This window comes from Syngnathus leptorhynchus, chromosome 3 (genome assembly GCF_054491065.1).
Source record: "Syngnathus leptorhynchus isolate UIUO chromosome 3, UIUO_Slep, whole genome shotgun sequence".
Taxonomy (NCBI): Eukaryota; Metazoa; Chordata; class Actinopteri; order Syngnathiformes; family Syngnathidae; genus Syngnathus; species Syngnathus leptorhynchus.
Window position 1 is genome coordinate 20553850 of NC_141197.1, and position 21411 is coordinate 20575260.

At 46.1% G+C, this 21411-nt stretch overlaps 1 protein-coding gene across 3 annotated transcripts in view; it reads left to right on the forward strand.

Moving 5' to 3' along the window:
* The window catches only part of LOC147059742 (neural-cadherin), a 102213-nt gene that overhangs the window by 40500 nt on the left and 40302 nt on the right, over positions 1-21411 (forward strand). For all 3 annotated transcript variants that reach the window (XM_085908220.1, XM_085908218.1, XM_085908219.1), the window contains 11 exons: positions 4324-4496; positions 6775-6943; positions 7361-7531; positions 7634-7806; positions 9595-9762; positions 11939-12188; positions 13892-14019; positions 14105-14291; positions 16792-16935; positions 20503-20623; positions 20781-20943. In XM_085908220.1, the coding sequence (XP_085764346.1) occupies positions 4324-4496; positions 6775-6943; positions 7361-7531; positions 7634-7806; positions 9595-9762; positions 11939-12188; positions 13892-14019; positions 14105-14291; positions 16792-16935; positions 20503-20623; positions 20781-20943 (1847 nt within the window). The remainder of the gene's footprint in view (positions 1-4323; positions 4497-6774; positions 6944-7360; positions 7532-7633; positions 7807-9594; positions 9763-11938; positions 12189-13891; positions 14020-14104; positions 14292-16791; positions 16936-20502; positions 20624-20780; positions 20944-21411) is intronic.

Genomic DNA, 21411 nt, shown 5'->3' on the forward strand with positions numbered 1-21411 from the left:
TGTTGTTCCATTTTTTAGCGGTTGGCCCTGAGCTTCCGTTGGGTCTGACAGCTGACCCGCATCTGATCTCAGCTTTACACCCGCTTCCCTCAGGCTAATGTATTGTTATTCTGGCTCCTCTTCCTCCCCATCGCCTTTCCTCAGATTCACATCCTCTCAAGGTTCCTTCCTTCCTCCCAGTCTTGACGGATCTGCGCTCAAAGTCCAGTCTGTGTGAAACACGCACGCACCTGCAATTGATCAAAATCCGATTAGATCTCGGTCGACCGCTCCGACGACGTCTTCTGTAGCCAGCCTAATTTCACATGAGCCAGCTGGCTGGGCATCTACTGTAAATTGCAATCCGCCGCTCCGTGTCATGCGCCCTACCTAGCGACCGCTGGCCTTTATGTTTTGCTTTGACACGGATAGTGTTTGGATTTTAGATTCACTAATGAAGCGGCCGGGGAGTGCGCCTAAGTGTCGACGTGCGCGGTGGCAAGGACACGCAAAGGTCTGAGAAGATGAGAGGATACATGAACCTTGATGCCTTTGTGTTCTTGGAAGAGCCTAAAACCTTTTCCGTGTAGCATTTGCATCCACTTAGACGCTGCGTGCTGGGCTCACGTCTTCAGCTCTTACTTTCATAGTCCATTCGGGAGGCCTCGACATACGTGTAATGCGTCTCGGCTAAATGGAAACATATGATGTATACGCCGAGCGGGGCCCCGGCCGTGTCTAAACCAGTGGCATCTATCTGGCCTTGAGTCTCAATTCATTAAACCTGAGTGCGCATGTTTCTTTGTGTATGTGTGCGTGCACGCGCGCCTGCCTTTTATCAAACTGAGCCGTATCTGCAGTCTGGCGGATGTACAATATGTGATATGATATATGATGCGGGCTCCGGAGATCTATAGAATCGGCCGGATCTCCGATTAGGACTTCAAATTCCACATTGGAACTCCCTCGTCATTTTGTCTCGGTCGAAAACTCTCTCGATTCATTTACTTGAAGGCTTGAATCCATCCATCCATCCATCCATCCATCCATCCATCCATCCATCCATCCATCCATCCATCCATCGCCAGCTGACTTCTGGCCCACCTGTAAGCGGTTGTAAGTCATCGGCTAACTTCATTAAGCTAACTTGGCAAGGAACGCCACACGATGACGCACGATTCCGCGGGGATAATGAGGAAGCGGCAACGTTGTAATGAAGGTGTCCGGGTGGGAAAGTGCAACCGAGTGCAGGCGGACGCCAGAGCGTTCCCTCATTTTAATTGACAATCAGCAGCCGGCGCAGACGGAATACTCAAGAAGCCGCCTTAGAAGAGCGAGACGGCAGCGTGGCGGAAGGGTCAAAGTTGAAATGGAAATAGACGGCATGCAGATTCCTCGAGTGCGCGCGCCAACCGAGCCAGGGTCACGCTTCTGACTATCTACGAGCTTAATAGACTTCCTCTTACGCGCCAGCAATCTGCCAGTCTTATTATTGATTTATGATATGAATATTTGACTGCAGTTCAAAGGCGGGCGGCTGGAGTCACGATCTAATGGCGCCGATCTCACTCGCACGAGTTGTATTCCCTCTAGGTTTGGGCTGATTTGAGAGAACATATGCTCAGCGGCCGCTTCATTAGGTACGTGAGAAAAAGAGCATCTTCAAATGGGAATTGTAATATGTCAATCAGTTTGTACAAATAAGCTTGCTGTCGGGAAAAAGCCTCCAAAACTTTTGCAATAATCCCAAAATTCAGCGTAATTTGACCGATCAAGTCAAGTCAAGTCAAGTCCTTAGGTGGAAGAAGTAAATAGTTACTATAAATAAAACCAAGATGTACTTTTTGCTTTTTTTGTCGAAATACATCTCGAGTTAAGTGTGAGCACCACCAACGATATGACAACGATATAAAATCGTTGCAAAAAAATGAACTCACTCAAATTTGGCTCCAAATTCTGTCTCTTTTTTCGAGATATTACTAAAAAATAGCTTGCGTAGGATATCGTGCTTGTTTACCGTTCCAACTTCCCACGGGAGAATTTGTTGGACAAGCGTCCCCGAAACACACAATTTGACTTTGTTCCAATGCACTACTTGAAATTGTAACCTGTTCATTTTTATTCTTTTTTTTTTTTTTTACACGTATGATAAGGATTTCTTTCGGCTCTCGAAATGAATAACAACATGAAAAGCATTGTGAGTTGTAAGATGTCATTTATGGAACGCCTTTGGTCTTTTTGCACTTGCTTATTCTTTTTTAATTTACCACTTGAAAGACAACATAACTCAAACTCAATATATCACATGAAATGCTGCCAACGAAAAAAAAAAGACAACTTTGCCGCTTGAATCCAAGAATACATGAATGAACAACAACAAAAAAAGCCCACATCCCCTAAAGGGAGATTTAAAAACGTTTTCAACAACTGGTCTCGTGTTTAATCCTGCTCCTCGCGGGACTCCTCGCTTCTTCACAGCTGAGCTTCAAATCGTGAAACAATAATAACCCACAGATGATTTTATTAATTGATTGATCGGCCAACAATGGGTTGTTTTAATTAAAGACGGGATTTTTCTTTTGTAGTCTCCCTCATTAGCTTCTCGACGAACCATGTTCACAAAAGCTCACTGCAAATCGATTGCGTGCCTTACCTTGTTTTAGTACCACCTTGTACCACCAGGGAAACTACGAGTTCATTTGGTGTTTGGTGCGCTTCTTGCAAACGTGATCAAATTTCATGTTCGCTGGAAACGGATTCACATTCATCCGAGACACCATTCGGGCTTTTTAGAACGGAATTCAAAGTGTGCGCAAGTTCAAAAGCCAATTTGTCGGGATGTTGAAAGAGGGCGTGGTTTAAAGAGCAACTTGCCTGTTGCTTTTATTTTACATTATTTATTTATGATTATTATTTTAGATTTATATTTTAAAAATATATATTTTTGCATTTTAAATGTGTATATTTTGAATGTATTTATATTTACTTGGGTTTTTTTTTATGTGGGGGGTGTGGAGGTGCGCCATTTCGGTTGGGATCTTAAGAGTGTGTTCCCAAACCTGGGGAGCGCAATTGCAATCTAGCACGTGAAGTCATTCTGCCCCGCTGCTTCAGTATCATAGATTTTGGAATTGGGTGCGCCGGCTGCCCAAAGGGGTGCACTGAGCTAGCTTGTGCAAGTATAACCCAACGCGAGTGCTTTGTTGAATATAATCGCATTTCAGGGGGATGCACAAGATTAAATGTGTGCGGGTATAGTCATCGGGGAAACGGAGTGGCGCTATGCATGTCAAAGACGCACATCAGCATACAAAAGGCGACGCCTCACTACACACCAAGAAGAAAGACGGCAGAGAGTGTAGGGGGGGGGGAACAAGTCCTTCCTCGGCTTAATTGCACTGCAACTGTTGCCGAACGTGTGCGTGGCCTGCTCGGGTTTTTATTCCGTGGTGTCCGCACGGGTGCATTGACGTGAGGCAACGTGTGCCATGCCTCCCTCTCGCACCTCTCTTGGCTGCAAATTGGAGTTGGCTCTCGCCACCTCTTTGCTTTCTCCTTGTCTGTTTGTGTGCGTCACCGTCGCACCTAACCTGGATGCATGCGGCTGGCTATTGTGACAAACAATTCCAGGCGGGGACATCTCACGCACGCACACGCAGACGCAGGCAGCTGATAGTCTGATGCTATGAACAAAACCAAAATCGTACATCATCTTGTGGCTGTTATCTTTGCCATCACCTTCCCTGCTCTGGTAAACGCAGATAGACTCAGGTATATTTCACACGCACGCACGCACGCAATTCCCTGCTCTCCTCAAACACAACAAACAAATGAACACATGACAGCGATAGCACCTGGCCCGGCCCGGCCCGGCCCGTGAAGATAAGGAGGATGTAATAAGCACTGTTCACACTTCAAGCCCACACACACACACACACACACACAACATAAACAGAGCAGCCGGGGTATGAGATGAATACAAAGCGGGCACACAGAGAGTCATTCAAAGCCGAGTGGGATGCAGATGAGTCGCCCACAGCATGACAGGGGTACAGAGTCTCCATCAGACCGCCGTTGTACGTGGGCGTCGCTTAGCAACCGCCAAGCAGCTAACGTGGCTTTTAAGGAGAACATTTTACAACGTCAAGTGGAAGTCGCCGCACACCGCCGCCACGCTTTGCCATCGTAGAATCCCATAAGCATTCCGATGCGACGAGCGCTAACAGCAAGAATCATAATATCAAAGGAGTAAGCCGGCACTACGGAAATTGTATAAAAGTAGGACGGTGGCGTTGCGTTTGCGCGCCCCGCTAAGCTCCGCCCTTTTTTTTGCTTGTCGTCCAGGTTTGATTCGTCTGCGCTCCAGCCCTCCGCCTCAGCTCCAGGGCGTGGAATACGTCCTCAACGTGACGGCCACGGACGACAACGCCTCGGGCGGCCCTCACGCCCTGTCGTCCACCGCCCAGGTGGTGGTCGGCGTGGACGACGTCAACAACAACAAGCCCGTCTTCGAGAAGGTGAGGTAGCGCCGGCCGAGCGACGGGCAGCTCGCGAGCGCTCGAGGTGGTCCTTGAAAAAGGTATCGGGAGGCCATTTGTTCAGCCGCCTCTCGATCACCGTGACGACGGCGCCGCCATCCTACTCCATCCCACATAAGTCGTCTTTTGCCACTCAAGCGCATTGACTTTGGAGCTGCCGTGTGTTTATCGGGCTCCCCGGAGGAGCGATTAGCCGGTCGGACCCTCGTTCAAAGCTTCGACGTCCCACTCGAGCGCCACGCAAGCGTTTGCAAACGAGCCAAACTTTCACGGGCCCGGTTTTGCATTTTTACTGTTCTTCTTTCCCTGCCAGCTGTATTTTCAGACATCTTTCGAGACAGAGCATTCGTTGTCTTCTGAAACAAAGAACGGAAAATAAGAGTAGACAGACATCTTTTTTGGCTGGCTGGACAAAAGTATTTCAATTTGAATCTCTTCTTTAATAATCAACGGTAGAATTCGGACTGGTCTCACCAGAAGCATCCAATGTTTTGGAGATATTTATAGAAAAATCCACCCCCCAAAAAATCAAAACTATTTATATTCATATTCTCACAAATATACAGAATGATATTGTTCGCTGTGTGCATCCACTCTATATTTCAGGTCTAAAGGCAGAGTGGTGTTAAAATAAATAAAAAAATAAACGGATATATTCTCCAGTTGAGGTCGGGAAGCTTTCAAGCTTGTCTTCCAGCTCCAACATTTGGTTAAAACGTGAGCGGCGTCCTCCTCTGACGCGAGGTGAGCACTTGAACTGGAGTTCCCGCTCTCCCTCAAGGCGCACTCCAGCGGTAAAACTAACCAGCCGTGTCGCGGAGGTCAGGAACTGAGCCGGCAAATTTAGCGAGGAATCGCTAACGCGCTCGGCCTTATCGTGGCGAGATGATGTGGAGTGCAAAGGGGAGCAAGGCTGCCAGATAAGCGCTCATGCTTGTTTATTGCATCTTTTGTCATTCTTCCAGCTCAACTTTCCAAACAATCCTTTCAAGGATCAAACTGTACGTTTACCAAAAAAAAACAAATCAGTGAAATGGTCTAAGGAAAAAAACAGATTTTTCTGTGAAGGGTTCTGGGAAATGATGCCGGGAAAAAAAACGTCTTTATTTTTTCCAATGGGTCGATTTAGGATGATCAGGACTAATAAAATTGAAGTTGGCGAGCAAACTTTACTGAACTAACTTGGCTTCATTTTTATGGTTCAGGCTTTAAATTCTTCGGCTATATTTTGGCCACAAAAAAAACAAAAAAACAAAAACCTTTTGCTCATCTCCACTCAAATGCTAGCTACCAACCAAAATGGCAGACTTGGTATTTGGGGCAAAAATTTCGAAAAACATTTTGTGCGTCAATACACTTATGATTACTTATGACTTATGGTTGAAATTTTGCACAAAACCTGCCTGCCTGAATTCCAAGCCCACAATAATGGTAAACAGTGACAATGAATCACAATATGATGAGAATATACAATCCCACGCAAACCTTTCCGCCAGAATATCCGATTAATAGTCGCACATTTCTGCACTTCCACCTCAATGGAGCCGTTAAGCAGCTCCGTGAAATTGCTGTGGAACTTCCCATAAATCAAGCGGCTGGTGCAGATACATGACAGTTAGCGGTGAAAATAGAATCAAGTACTTTTCTAAGCGAGCTTCATTAATTCACGCAATTTGGCCTGGAAAAGCAGGAACAGCTTGTGGGGGCGCAAACATCTTGGCGCAGAGAAATGCTACCTTATGTATAATAGATTCATTTTGAAAGTCTCACTCCTCGCAGGCAGAGGAGCCCTGTGCTGCAAACGTACTGGCGCTGCGGAGGACGGGTGGGCGAGGGGGGGGGCAGGCCCACTGCTGCGAGTCAAGACTCAGTGGGGGGGAAATCAAGAAGTACAAATTAAAGCCGTGTCAGCCTCGAGCGCTCGCCGCGACGCGACCGACTCGGAAGGAAATGTGAGGGGCACGAGAGACGCTTTCCCACCGCCAGACGGTTTCTCTCAGTAGGGGCCGCCGATGAGTCGACAGCACGCTTGAGTTGATCAATTCAAAGAAGAGAACAAATCCAAGTTCTCATGAGGCTCACACGCTACTTTCATACATTGCTTCCTCAGCCGGACTTTGAACTATGAACTTATAACTTTTGTGTTAGCCTGCTCATCAAGTTTGTCAAAGGTCAGAGTCGTCGGCTAAAAGACGGGTGGGTGCTTGTGCAATCAATGAAAAAAATCAGCTGTGCTCTCCCTCCCTCCTTCTCTCAGTGCCAGCAGTACCGCGAGAAGACGAGGGTTCTGGAGAACCAGCCGGCCGGGACCTTTGTGCTGCAGGTTGAGGCGGCGGACGCCGACGAGGGTTCCAACGGCAAGGTCACGTACGGCTTCATGCACAAAGACTCCACCGTGCCCGCCTTCAGCATCCACCCCGAAACAGGTAGACAAAAATACGCCGGCTTATGAAAACAGATCGTAGCGTCGTTCAGAATGTAAAAAAAAAAAAAAAAGCTCAATGGAACAAGTTTGAACTCATTCAGTGCCATCGACGGTTATAGACGTCAAAGATTTTTACTGGGTTGGCAGTGAATGAGTTCAAGATTTGTCAGATTCCGAATCTGAATGACTAACACTGACTTTTCTCATTATAGTTTGGCTTTTTAAAATTCAACATATTTATAAATTGTGTCTGTGTCATGACAACAAGATTTTACGGCTCGGAAGAGCAATCGAGCTTTTCATCGCCGCAGCGGGATGCAATCAAAAGTGATTCCTTGATTTCCTCGGTTTGCTCTTTACGATGTCAAAGGTTCCCGATGCGATGCGGCCGTCACGTTTGCTGCGCTTTTGTCCGTAGGGACGATTGTCACGGCTCGCAAATTTGATCGGGAACGCCAGCGGGAGTACGCCGTGACGGTGACGGCCACCGACCGGGCCAACGACCCGCTGATTGGCATCTGCCAGCTCAACATTCTCATTGTGGACCAGAACGACAACAGCCCCAAGTTTGAGAACATTCGCTACGAGTGTGAGTTAAACAAAATTAAAAAAAACTTTTTTTTTTTTTTAGCCATTTGCCAAATGAAATCTTGTGCAAAGTTTCACAAGTGGCCCAATTCTTTCTTTGCAGACTTCCTTCGAGAAGACACCATGATCGGGACCAGTTTTTTGAGAGTGGCGGCCCACGACGACGACTTTGGAACCAACGCCGCCGTCACCTACTCCATGTCCGGTGAACAGCCGGAGTACCTCAGGGTAAACCCGTTGACCGGCTGGGTGTATGTCAACCAGCCCATCTCGCAGGTAATGCGCGCAGCATTAGGTACAAAGGATTGAAAGTCTCATCATAAAAAAAGAGCTCAACGCACATTTATAAACACACTGGAGGGAAGAAGCTCTTGAGAAAATGTGCAAAAGATTTTCTTAACAATTGTAACAAAATGATGAATGTAAGAAAGATGTGCAAAGTGTTTTTTGGAAGAACAAGCTTGAGGTCGTCGAAATATGAAAAGAAAAGTTGCTATTTGAAGCGCTTGAAAAAAATCCTGAAAATCGGGTGATGTGACCTTCCTTTTTCATTTGCTTCCTTTTGGAAAATCAGTTTTGACAGGAAACATTCAGTTGCAAAGAAGCAAGTCAACACAGGTTGATAGGTTGAGAGGCTTTTTATAAAAAATAGATACAAATTTCTTTGTTTGGTAATTTTCACTTAAGGTTGTGGGTATTTTGCTTTTTTTTTTAACCTACATTTTTTCGGAATTATTGAATTTATTTGCTATATTTTTGACTTCCACATGCTGCCCAATGAAAAGCAAATATTTGCAAATATGCTGCTTTTGTTTCAATGATGCATATATTCTTACGGGAATCATGCGTGTCAGATGATTATTATTTTTTTTATATGATATTGTTATTTATAATATATTTTATCCCAACGAAATCAAGCATGTTTGGGATAAAAAGAAAGATTTCTTCTATTTTTAACTGAAACACATCAGTTGTATGTTTTTGTTGTTAGGGCAAAAAGTACGTATGTCATGATGGATTGTATCTCTCTCTATCTTTAAGGAGATCATTGCATTTCTTCTAGTACAGCAAAGTGCTGTATCATGATAGAATCATAATTGGCAAAGGATCACAATCATTTGGTGTAGCGACTCGTCGAAAACGATATTTTCCCCGGCTGTAAAACATTGCGTCCCGAGTGCATTTGTTCTCGTGGGAAACTTCTTCCTCCCGTTGGACTTTTATCACCGCCGCCATCTCGGCGACGACGTGCAATTTCTTGGATTGCCGGCGCGTGTTCCGAGAGATTGCGCACGCCGTTAATCGTGCGCGGCCCGAGGAAATATCGGCCGGCCGGCGTCTGCTTTCAGCAAAGAAAGGGCTCCGGCGTTGAACCAATCAGACGGCGTCTGCGCAATCAGGGAGAAAGCCTGGAAATGTGACGAACGCTTGTGCCGTTTGATTGAGATGAAGACGTTTCAAGTGGCAGCATTAGCTTGATTAGCTTGGCGCGTCCAATGGAAGAGGCGATAAGGACCCAATGGCCATGGCAAATTTATGTCACATTATTCATAAAAAATACAATTACAGGGGAAAAGTTTTCTTTTTGTTCGTATGTTGTGTGTGTGCAAAATTCCCCCGTTTTGATCCCTCTCAGGGGCGGCCATTTTGCCACTTCCTGTCAAATGAAAATCACAGGTGCATATTATCACTAATAACATTTTGGGGTTGACTTCCCCTTTAAGACGTCGAAATTGGAATTAAATGTGGACATGCATGCAAATCATCGTCCAGCATCAACGTGGCCAACTAGTTGCTTTGTTTTACTGATCAAAATCAAATGCAAAAACCTGCTTTTGGGGCTTATAAAAAAAAAAAAAAGAAAGTAGCCAAGCATTAGCGATACATTTGGAGATTCTTATTTTCCTTGAAAAAAAAACTCCACCATACAGGGAACTCTGATGTTCCATTATCTCATAAATAGCAAAGTGCACCAAATGGACTGGCATTTTGCAAATCAGCCTCTTAGGGAGGAGAGTCCTTACTTATGACTGACTCACTGGCATTTGCTCCCCGTGAATTCAGAGGACCTACATCACCCGTGAGATCGTGGCCACCGACGGCGGGAACCGGAGCAGCTCCGTGGAACTGGCCGTGACCATCACCAACGTGAAGAACCAGCCGCCGCAGTGGGAGAAGGAAAGCTACGCCGTGGTCATACCCGAGAACACCGTGCGCGACACGCCCGTCGTGGTAAGTCCCACACTGGTCGCCTTCAAAAACATGCGGAAAGTGGAAAACCGAGGGAGGAAGGGAAGGGAGGAAGGAATATAAAGGGCTGTCAGCCAACATGTTTGTCAATATCTACATTTAATATTCTCTCATATTACCCCCGAAATGTTGCTCCTTCAACTTTGGCTACCCGGGTGAAGACTAGAATCAACACGGTTGCATCCAATGGATATTCGTTTTCAACTTCCGAATGACACATTCATCTGCTGCATAATTTGGCATTTGTATTAAAATGTATGAACTGCTCCATGAATTATTAACGTGGAAAAAAAAGAAAAAAGAATCAGCCCTCGACGCAGCTCGACAAAAATTGGGCGGGCACGACCAGCAGAACAAGATGGAAAGGCCCACGGCCAAATTGGATGTCCGAGTCAGCCATTTTGGTTTGAAGCAGCCATTTTTGGTGCAACTTTCGACCTTTGCGAAACGGCTCCCCGAGCTGTTGCAACAATAGCGAGCACAGGTCAACCAGAGAGATGAGCCCTGTGCCAAGTTTTGCAACTTTTGTTTTTTTTTTGATGACGCCAAATGGAATTTGGCCATTTGGCTTTGAAACCACAATTTGATCAAATTCCAAGGTTCCTGCTGGGGAATTTGTCAAAAGGGCTCCAAATGGAAACAGATGGGTGACGTGAAATTGCCAAGCTGATGCTGTCTTGGCGTCCAAATTTGATGATACTCATTTGTTTGCCATGAACATGTAGGCATGAGCTTGATTGCTGCCTGATGTTTTATTTTCCGGCAACAAAATGGTGCACCCGAGCAGACTCAACAACTCACCAAACTTTGAATCGTAAAATATCGTGAATATTCTCAATCGCCTTATTTTGAAATCAAACCAAAAGTAGAAGCAAACGATGGCTTGGTGAAGATGGTCAGTTTTTGAATTCAATTTTTGAATCCGCTTTCTACGTTGAAGAGCTTCTTTCCCACAGATGCGTCGTAATCATCCCGAGAAATGGACCGCACCGCACCGCCCTCCCCATTTGCACTTTAAAGCTAAGAGCACATTTATTTTTCCATTTGGGAACCCTGAATGGTTTTAAAAAGCATTTAAAAGGTTGGATTATTAGCCATCCATGTGAACCTGTAAACACTCTTTGACACGAGGTTGAGCAAGCAAATAACATTTAAAAGGCTGGATTATTAGCCATCCTCTTTGACACCAGGTTGAGCAAAGAGAAAACGGCAACATGCCACGTAAAGCTTGATTTTTCAGCGCGCTGCAGATGTTCACTAATCGCCATCTTTCATTATTCATCCGCACTGGCGTTTATGCCTTCTCGGCTAATCACGAGTGTTTTCCCAGCGCCTCTCCAAAGCAATTAAGTCCATTAGAGCCGCTGATTGATATTTGCATCGCGAGGATGGAAACAAAGCGGCCGCCGAGGGTCCTTCACGTCCAGCCCACGGGATCTCCCAAAATGGCAGCCCACGGAAATGCCAAAATGGGGAAATTGGAACATTCCACGATGCTTCTGTTTGCCAGCCAGTGTCTGATTAACGCACGGGGCCGGCCGGGTTCTGCCTATGAGTGAGGGTTGGGGTTATAGGCCTGACAGCGATGTTGCTAATGCCTCGGCCGTGGAAATGAGCGCTCTCGCCGCCATGTTTGCCAGCCGCCGTCTCATTACGGCGGCTCGGGCGTTCGGGGGGCTTGACCGGATTCAACGAGGTCGCCGGGGTCCTGTCCGAGATGGCGCTTTGGAGCTTAATTGGGAGCGTGCGGCCATGTCTTCTACATGGCGTTGGCCTTAATTAGCCAAGCAAGAATGAAGCGGGAGTGGCGGGGAAGATGGCGTTGTAAGATCCCGCCGGGTTTCCGCATGTCGGAGCCTCGGCGGAAATTTACGGCCTTAATATTTGACTTTACGTTATTGCGCGCCGTAAAACACGGGGGGCTGATCGCTTTCCGCTAAGTAGAAGAGCCGAATGTGCCAGGAGGTCTCTGGAGGCGGGAATAGATTAAAAGATTTCATCTGGACCGTGGCGTGCAATTTCAAGCTAACGTGACAGAGATTGGTTTTTCCCAGGTGGACCTCTTGCAACAAAGAGACGGACGGTGGAGGCCAAATCTTGAAATGGCTTTTTTGCTTTTGGGATTTTAACCTTCTGTGACCTCTTTCCAAACAACCAGACCATCAAGGCCACCTCCCCACTGGGGGACCCCAGGGTGACGTACAATCTGGAGGACGGCATGGTCCCGGAGACCAACATGCCCGTCCGCTTCTACTTGACGCCTAACCGGGAAGACGGCTCGGCCTCCATCCTGGTGGCGGAGCCTCTGGACTACGAGACCACCCGAAACTTCATGCTGAGGGTTCGAGCCCAGAACGTGGCCGCCGTCCCGTTGGCTGCCTTCACCACCGTCTTCGTCAACGTCACAGGTCGGTCTTCGGTCTCCCGTTGTTGGCGTGACCTCGCGATCGTGTTCCTAATAATGTGACGGGCCGGTTTTGAGATTGACACCGTCGTCTCTGAAGCCTAGCTCAACCCTAGTCCTGATTTCTACCCCCCTCTCACCTAATCCCGTTTTCTTTTCACCTAGCCCCAGAACACCAAGTCTTGACCTTAGTCCAGCAAGCACTAATGAAACTGCTGAGATTTTGTGAGATTAGGCCCCGCCCCGCCCCTTTCCAGAGTGGATTCTTGCTTACTTCAAGTCACTTTACCGATGGAGTCTATTGAACATCTCTTTTTTTTGACTGGACTTTCTGCTACCTGCTCGGTGACGCCGTAGAATCATCTCTTCCCTTTCCACGGCTTCAAGGCGGTCCTGGCGGCGCCGTGTCACGACTTTGTCGGCAGTTGATCTGTCCGATCTGAGCTGCAAACCTCATCTCGACACTGTGAATGAAAAATAGATGGGGAGTCTCGCAGACGACTCGTCAAACGACCATGTAGAATAGAAAATGTGACAACCGAGTGGACCCTAAGACCATAGAAAGCTGCCCACTTCCATTTTTCTTCATGAATGTTAGCTTTAAGGCTAAACTAATCCGACCTCCTAAACCCAAGCGTACACTCCATACTGTGTGTAGCTTTCGCCATTTCCCAATCATTTGTAGAATTTTTTTTTTCTTTTTCCCCACAGAATGGAATATAAAGATCTCAAATCAAAGCCCAGCAAATGGACTTGCCTTGTGGAATAATCTCTTGACTAGAATGTTTCGCTTCAGTGGTGGAAAGAATAAGACATTTTGCTCACACTGTGTGTTCCACCGACACCAGAAGCGCTTCCCTCTTTCTTTCTTTTTTTTTTTTTTATGTTCGTCCCTCTGTCGACACATCCCAAAGTTAGCTGGTATTTGTCCAGAGTTCAAATGCTTTTTCATCTCCCCGCAGCCTTTAGAAGTCAGAACGACAGCCCGGCAAAGCTCCCCCTTTGGTCCGACCGCAGAGCTTGACAGTTGAGCGAGAGAATAAAAGAAGTGTCAGGGCTAGAGAAGACGCCGCAAGACTTCTTGTCACCTTTGAAGCGCCAAAGTAACTTCTGTGGAAACCCAAAGGTTGCGCTCTGTAATTGCAAATGCCTTCTCAAATGCCAAAGATAAAGTGTTGTCATAAACAAAAGGTCAACGCCCGTATGCTCACGCGCGGCCACTCAGAAAAAAGTGCAATGCACCGACTTTCGTAGTCTTCTCATTTCCAAAAATGACTACCTTTCAGAAAATTCAAAACCAATCCCAGCCCTCATTCTCGAGTCCCCAAAGACTGCATGGGTGTAACAAGTGTACCTCATCTTTCGCAACCTCGTCTTCAAAAGAGCCATGAAGTCATCTAATGGGCAGCCATCATTCTGCAAGCAAGCCTACTTTGGCGGCTGAGCTTCCAATATCTTCCCACCAGCTCTCCATTTTCAAGTGTCTCTTTTCTGCTTAAAAATACTGGAACTTGCTATAGTTGGACCAAAGGTTTCTGAGAAGAAGTCATCAAGTGTCCTAAACACTACTCTATAATGTCAACGCTAACGCCTTAGCCCCTTTATGGTCAATGCTAACGCCTTAGCCCCTAACCCGAACCCTAAACACGTGCAGTCATACGTACTTATATGTTAGAAATGAATTGAAATTTCTCCCCAATTTTCCAGATGTGAACGACAACGTCCCTTTTTTTACATCCTCCATCTACGAGGCTTCGGTGACCGAGGGCGCCCAATCGGGAACTTTGGTGTTTCAGGTGTCCGCCAACGACTTGGACTTGGGCCTCAACGGGAAGGTGAAATGTGCAGTCACACACGCGTACTAAAAACAAAAAACCAAACATTGATATTTGAAGTCCCGTTTTTCATGGCATGTTCTAGATCGCCTACTCGCTGCTCGAGGATCGTAGCGGCGATCACCAGAATTTCCGCATCGACCCCGAGTTGGGTTTCATCTACACGCAGACCGTTTTTGACCGGGAAACCAAAAGCTCCTACCTGTTGGAGGTCCAATCGGTGGACGGCTGGGAGTCGGCCAGACCCGGCAAACACGGGCAGCCCAATTCCGGTAAGAACTCCATTTCATGGATTGCCGTGGCCTCGACCTTTTGTAGCTAAGCAGAACTGAGGATCAAAGAATATTTGAAGGCACTAATTGCTTTGGAATGATCTTCAAAAACATTTCAAGCGCGCAGTCTCTCAGATACTTTGAAGGCTTTTTTTTGAGGGGCAAAAAAAACCTCCCTAATGGACTTTGCTCCAAATTTTCAAAAATGCCTCGATTCATCTTTTGTCTTGTTGAGAATAACGAGAAGTACTCGACAACTCTTCCTTTAGCTGGAACATTTGGAGATGTTCCAAGTGAGTAAACAAACCATAATCCATACGATATGCTTTCTTTTGTATTTTTATTATAGATGCCATCAGTTTCAAATGATGTGAATGTCATCCGTTGAGTGTCGGAGGACATGAGATTTGTTGAAAAGGACCTGAAAAGGTCCTGAGGGAAAGGTGTTAGAACAGCACCTGTTGCCTTACAACTTTGCAGATAAGCAAGGTGTTGTTTTGGCTCCACAACAACTGAAAAGACAACAACATCAACGCTCAAATCAGTCGGCGTGAAAAGCACTCTTGATTGCTGCACTTCTAGCAGAGTTATCAAATCTGCTCCAGCTTGCACCAAATACAAGCACTTTTCTTTGGCGTCAATTCAAACCAGAGGAATGGACCAGCAGAAAAAAATCATTTGTGGTGCCGTTACAGCTCTCAAGCTGAAAAAGCCAACGTTTAGGCAAACAAGTTGATGCCCGTGCAAATTTGAATGGACCAAATTTTGGGGGCGTGGCCTATGTTGTGACTGAGTCGTCGTTTAAATGACTTATTGACCCCATATAAGGAAAAATCGACAACACACCTGATAATCGACAATTGTGACTTTGTCGATGAGCGGCACCAACGCGGCCGCCGTTTAGCAACCGAGAGGAGGGAGACCTTTGTGGGATGCTTGGACAGCTGCGCTTCATTTAAGGCTCCATTTGTTTTCCGAGGCGACAGATGAAGCGCATACGTGCCTCGCAAAGTGCGGGAGGAGAGCAGATGCTCGGCCAGACGGCTCGTTCGGAAAGAAGCGTTGAGGAAAGGCGAGGGAGGACGGAGGACAATATGCTTTTGGTCAACTCATCCGATATGAGCGTTTTTAACTAAAGTCGGCAAAGTCTCCGTGTCAAACATGTTGTAGAACAAATGCGGGCTTGCTAGGAAAACACCTGAACTCATTTTCATTCCCATCCTAAGCTTCTGGTTTGTCACGCGTAACCTTCCGCTTAAGCAGATGGCCGACAAGCGTGCCTTGCGTCTTGTCCAAAAAACTTGGTTCCTCAGAAGGCGCTTGTATGGAAAATAAGTCTCCGACGCTTCGCACTTAGCGGTGTGATTGTTTGGAGTGCCAACCTTGTCAAGGCGGCAGCTCAGCTGCTTCATGCCACTTTTCGCACTCGTCCTTGCAATGCTACATCATCTCGTGGCGCCGTGCCAGGTGGCGACCCAGCTTCCGTTTTTTGGGATTGGCTTGATTTGCTTCTTCCGTGGTCTGCGAGCGATGATAGCTGCTCGGTGGCGCTTTTCCATCGGCCTTTTCCGTGGCAAGCGTTGGTGGGACATAAAGTACAAATACTTGAGTAGATTCTTTTTTTTTTTCTTTCAGGTCATGATGAAATGTAAACATGTCAACAGAGAGGTGAAGTCAACAAGTTCAGATCGTAGACCAAAAGAGATGATGCTCTTTCAGTAGAAAAGAAATTGTGTCTGCATTTTGCTATTCTTCACAAATGACCAGCGGAAAATGTCTAAGTTTCACCCAAAACATTGCTTTCTGACCCAAAAGTGGAGAAAATGATTTTTTTCTTTTTTTGGTGAGTAGAAACATGTCTGGCAGACCGGCGACTTTGACCCTAATATATATATATATATTGTGACCTCTCAAACTCCAAAACAATTAAAGCGACATATACTGTTTATATTAGACAAAAAAAAACATGGGACTAATTTAATTTCACATGATTTTGTGTCACTGAAATGAATCAAAAAAAATACATAAATGACGTCAAATAAATGACATAAACATTTTGCATGGCAAGGTGGTTGAAGCGGAATAGTGTGCGAGCGTCATCCGTGTGTGCGTTTTCCTCGACAGACAAGTGGCGGGCGATGGATGGGAGGACGCTTTGAGTTCCTATTTTGGTGCGCGTCAGCGTGGGTGAACACGTTTGTGTTCAGGCTGCAAAGCGATGCGACAGATGTGCCAGGTGACAGAATAGGCACAACTAGGCGCTGATAATAGCAGCTTTCTCTGGCTTCTGGAAGCCTTTCTTCTGATTCGTCTTGTTTTTGCGTCCTTGCCACTCGCAGACACGCCGTTCCTTTGTCAGCGCGTTTGCTAGGCAGGTCAAAGGTAGGGCGGGCGCAAATTTCAGCAAAATCACAAATGAATGATTGCTTTTCACTATCAAGGCTATTTTGTCAATTTTGTAAGCGGTAAAAAGATTTCCAATTTGTGTTCTTGCTGTCAGACACGGCGTACGTACGCGTCTTCATCAGCGACGTCAACGACAACAAGCCGGCCTTCGCCCAGACCGCCTACGAGGTGGACGCAGACGAGGACGCCGACGTGGGATTCGCCGTCCTCACCGTCGGCGCCAACGACGGAGACGAAGGTGCCCAAAGTGGACGCGATGCAAACATTGCACACGAGACGCCACATTAAACAAGCGCGCTGAAAATGACAAATGAGGTACATTCCGGATGCCTTCATTACTGTGGAAATGACAAACATCAAATGTACATCAACAAATATGAAACATTACTCAGAACTCAACAGTTCAATACGGATGGCAATATTAGAAAAGCAACAATCCGTTGACCTTTTCAATTCACCCGCCTATTATAGAGTGCTAATTAAGAGTCCTCGTTCGGTCGCCCAGATTTAAAGCAAACTCGGCGATATTATTGCTCCGAGGGTTGAATTGCGCCACTCCTCGTCTGAGATCTTTCGAATTCTGAAAAGATAGACTGTGTAATAATGTCGGCTTTTTACTACGCGGGCTAGCGCGGGTGCTCTCAGAGCTTTTCTCGGGCCCGGCGGGGCTGTCCAAATGTTAATTTGCACCATTAGCATCTTGTCGCTGTCCGCCTGACAACCTCGTAAGTCCACTTTGTCTCAGTTGGACTTTTTGACATTTTCTTCACTGTTAATTGGAAAAAAATGGGCCAACTCACTCCGTTGATGTCATTTTGCAACAGAGGGGGCAATAATAATCTTAAATACAAATGAAATAATAATCATATTATTATTATTATAATAGTTTGAATAATGTATTTTAAAAAATCAATCATATTGTGAAATTCGTCATTTTTCTTAAGAATTTCTGGCGAACGAGAGACGGACGCCCTGCTTCTAAAAATGAGTCACCTTAATGGTAATTGTGGTGCTTATCATCAAACAAGCCTAAGTGCAGAGTTGGGCACCTGCCACTAACAAATGCAAAGCTAAAAGCCAAAGTCAATGATGATGAATACAAGAAAAAAATAGCAGCAATGTCAAAAGCACTTGTGATTTGGGGCACATTAAGTGCTCATTAGATGCAAATGTGACAACTTGAAATCTGCCGCACCAGCGAGGCAACATCTGTGTTGGACTTAAAAGGCCAGCCCTCGCTCGGGACGTCATTATCGCTAAAATCGATAAAAATCCCACAGTAGGGCAGCGTCCGCTAGCTCCTTCCCACTGCCGCCAGTGAGTCTTTCTTGCCCCCCCACTCTCCCTCCTCTTTTTTGTCGAATGTCAAAAAGCCGGAATAAATTCTCTCGGTAAACAAGTGTAGTCTCGTTAAATGCCAGGGCCGGCCGGCCGGCCGCTCAATACGCGCACTCTCGTTAGAGCCTCCGTGCCGGCCAGAGTCGCTCCAAAACACCCGCGGACAAACTCCATTTACTGATTGGACCACATTGGGAAAGCAGAGGGGTTGGGCTCGCTCTTTGGATTTGCCGGGGTCAGGTGCTCGTCGGCGGGCGGGGTTAGGCGCATTTCAGAGTTTGCCCCAAGTTGAGTAGATTTTTATGCTTGCCTTGATGTTGAAGGTTGTTTTTGGGGTGCTGTGCGTATTACTCCACACATTCATACCAAGCAACCATATCAATAAAAAGCCTTCAGCGTAGCATAGTGATTGAAAAAAAAAAAAAAGCATAAATGATGAGAGCAAATAAAAGTAAATCCAATTCCCACTAAGTCCAATATAATCATGTCAAAGCTTGTAAGCAGTATATCTTTTGATCTTCATTTTGTGATTGTAAAGCACCTGCACTTTATGATTCCAGCAGAAATCTAAGTCATTTATGAAGGTGTGATTAACTTTGCATTGGCCGAGCGTATTGTGTAGGCTGCATATATATGCTCTCTTTATTAAGTATTTCACGTGGTTGCCATAAATTGGGGGGGGGGGGGGGCATCCAGGGAAACAAAAAGACTTTTGAAATGAGTCCACTTGGGAGATGAGAGAAACGAAAAACATTCGATTGATTTTGTTTGGACACCGCGCATCATCCCTTGACGGCCGCCGTCCTTGAGCTCCTCGCAGTTATTTGCAAATATTCAAGCCATGTGGATAATTAGGAAACAGTGCATGGGGGGGGGGATGGGGACAATCTGAACTGGAGTCAAGAAAGGTTGCAAATGCACGTACCCCGATGTCTCGTTTGGAAAGACAACACAATCAGGTGGATTAGCATTAGCGTTGCAGTTGCTTAGCGCACAACAAGGTCAAATAGAAATATGTTTTCATGTAAAGATATCCTTTACTAAACATAACCAATTTTGGGCCCAAGTCAACAAACACCGTTCATGTTTCACGCGTGAGTAGACGGGAAGCAACGGCGCCAAGAAGCGCGGTGTTAGCACACTCTGCGCCATTTGCAATTAAGACAACGTTTTTCCGCTGTGTTAAGCCGAGAACGGCCAATTACGCCTTAACCAATACCGGCTCCGTGGTTGCGTGATGGGAATTAGCATAAAGCTAATCGGAATTACGTGACACAATTGTCTGAACCACGCTGGCAGGCATGCGGCCATTAGTTTGCGACTAGGCAGACGGGCGGGCGGGCGGGCGGACGCGCAGTGGCGAATCGTCGTCCTCTGCCGTTGGATTACGACTCCAGTGACAAAAATATTTGAAATAATATTCATTTTCTGTTCTTCTTTCATTTTTCCTGGTCATCATGATGATGGGTGAGGCAGAGCCTCAACTGCCTCCCCTGAGTCTCTCCTTGTCGAAAATCTGCTATTGACAGTTTTGCTCAATTTACATGAAAAAAATATGGAAAAATTCGAGGACTTTTCTTGGCCTCTTTTTTTTTTTTTTTTTCCCCAGCGTCTGCCTCATCTGCCATCTGTGTGATGGATTGTCTGCATGGCGACTGTTCATTATGCCTTCAAGGGCAGCTCAGAAAAACGTGTTACGACACATTGAAAAGGCACTGACTTGTTTTAATGGCTGTAAAAATTGAGGGGGGGGGGGCAGAAGGGACTGATTCTGAAATTCTGGACTCACGACTGTATGCTTCAATCACATGTCATCACAATGCACTTTTGAGGGCTTCAAAAGGACGTCATGATTGGACATCGGCACGAGAAAACCAAGCCGACCTTGCGGAGTGCAGAGCAAGTTTTTGTCCTTTTGATACAATTGAGAGGTGAAGTGCGTGCTGCGATGTATGCAGAGCAAATGTTCCCGCTCGACCCTGAACTGAATTGAAAACACTTTGAAGTCCGAGAAAGTGGTGAAGGAGATTGGATGTTACACGTTCAGCATAAATGAAAGATAGCTTTTTGGCCGATGAACGTCAAATAGGTGCAGTTTGATATTGGGATCTCATAGAAGAACCGGATCCAAACCTTTTGCCACATTGCATTGAAAAGATCCACCTGGAAGCTTTTCCTCCATCAGGCAGGCAGCAAGATAAACTTACTATGGATTTCTCATCAGGAGCGGCTCTTCACATGCCAAGCCCGAGTAATCACCTTTTGTCTAGCCCGCTATCTGATTACGCTTCCTGCCGCTAACGTGCGCTAATGCTCTCCATTAAAGCCGAGCGGCCGGCCCGTCGGCGGCCGGGCGACGGCTTCGGAGACGAGCGCTTCCCCGCGAGGAGGTTCCCTCGCAGGAAATCAATCAGCTCGTCACGGTGAGCTGCGGCCATTTTGCTGAGGCTTATGTGCTCTTCCGCAGGCGGGAACGCTAAACTGCGCTACCAGATCACGTCAGGAAACACGGGAGGCGTGTTTGACGTGGAACCAGAGGTGGGGACCATCTTTATCGCTCAGCCTCTGGACTACGAGAAGAATAAAAGGTAGACCGACCGCATTTATCCACTCCAAACTTTGTGTGACACAGAGAAGACTCTCAGCCAACTAAGTGCTGGTGCCAGTTGTTGACACAAGTCACGGGAAAGAGCTTTCGGTCGACACGAGGAGCCACTTGTGTCAGTTGTCGTGTTATCGTCGCAGGTACAAGCTGCGTGTTCTGGCTTCGGACGGCAAATGGGAGGACTATACCACCGTGGCGGTCAACGTGGTCAACAAGAATGACGAAGCGCCCGTGTTCACCGTCAACGAGTACTATGGCAGCGTGACGGAAGAACTGGATGGCTCGCCCGTCTTCGTCTTACAGGTATTTCGAGGGAATTTAAGTCATCGACATGGATTTCATTGCCGTACGATCACATCTCACAATTAAATCGTAAATAAAACATGAAATCAACTACAAGACAATTAAACAGAATTATGATCATTCCGAAATAATATCAATATATGTATAAAATGCGTTTTTTCAGCTTTGTTTTTGTTATTTATTGTAATCGGTGAATGATTTCTTGCTGTGTTTTATGCTCTTCTCTGTGAAGCACTTTGGACAACTCTTGTTCATGAAGCGTTCAATTGTAAAAAATCTGAAGAAAAGCTCAAATTGACCAAACTTAGAAAAAAGATATGATGAAATCACAATGAATGCAATTATAGCGAATGAAGCTTGATGAAGATCATTTCGATCTCTTTGTGTGTCTTAACATGTGAAGAAATTGACAATCAAGCTGACTTTGACTGATAAATGGAAAAAATGTAAGAAAAAGAACGACTTCAA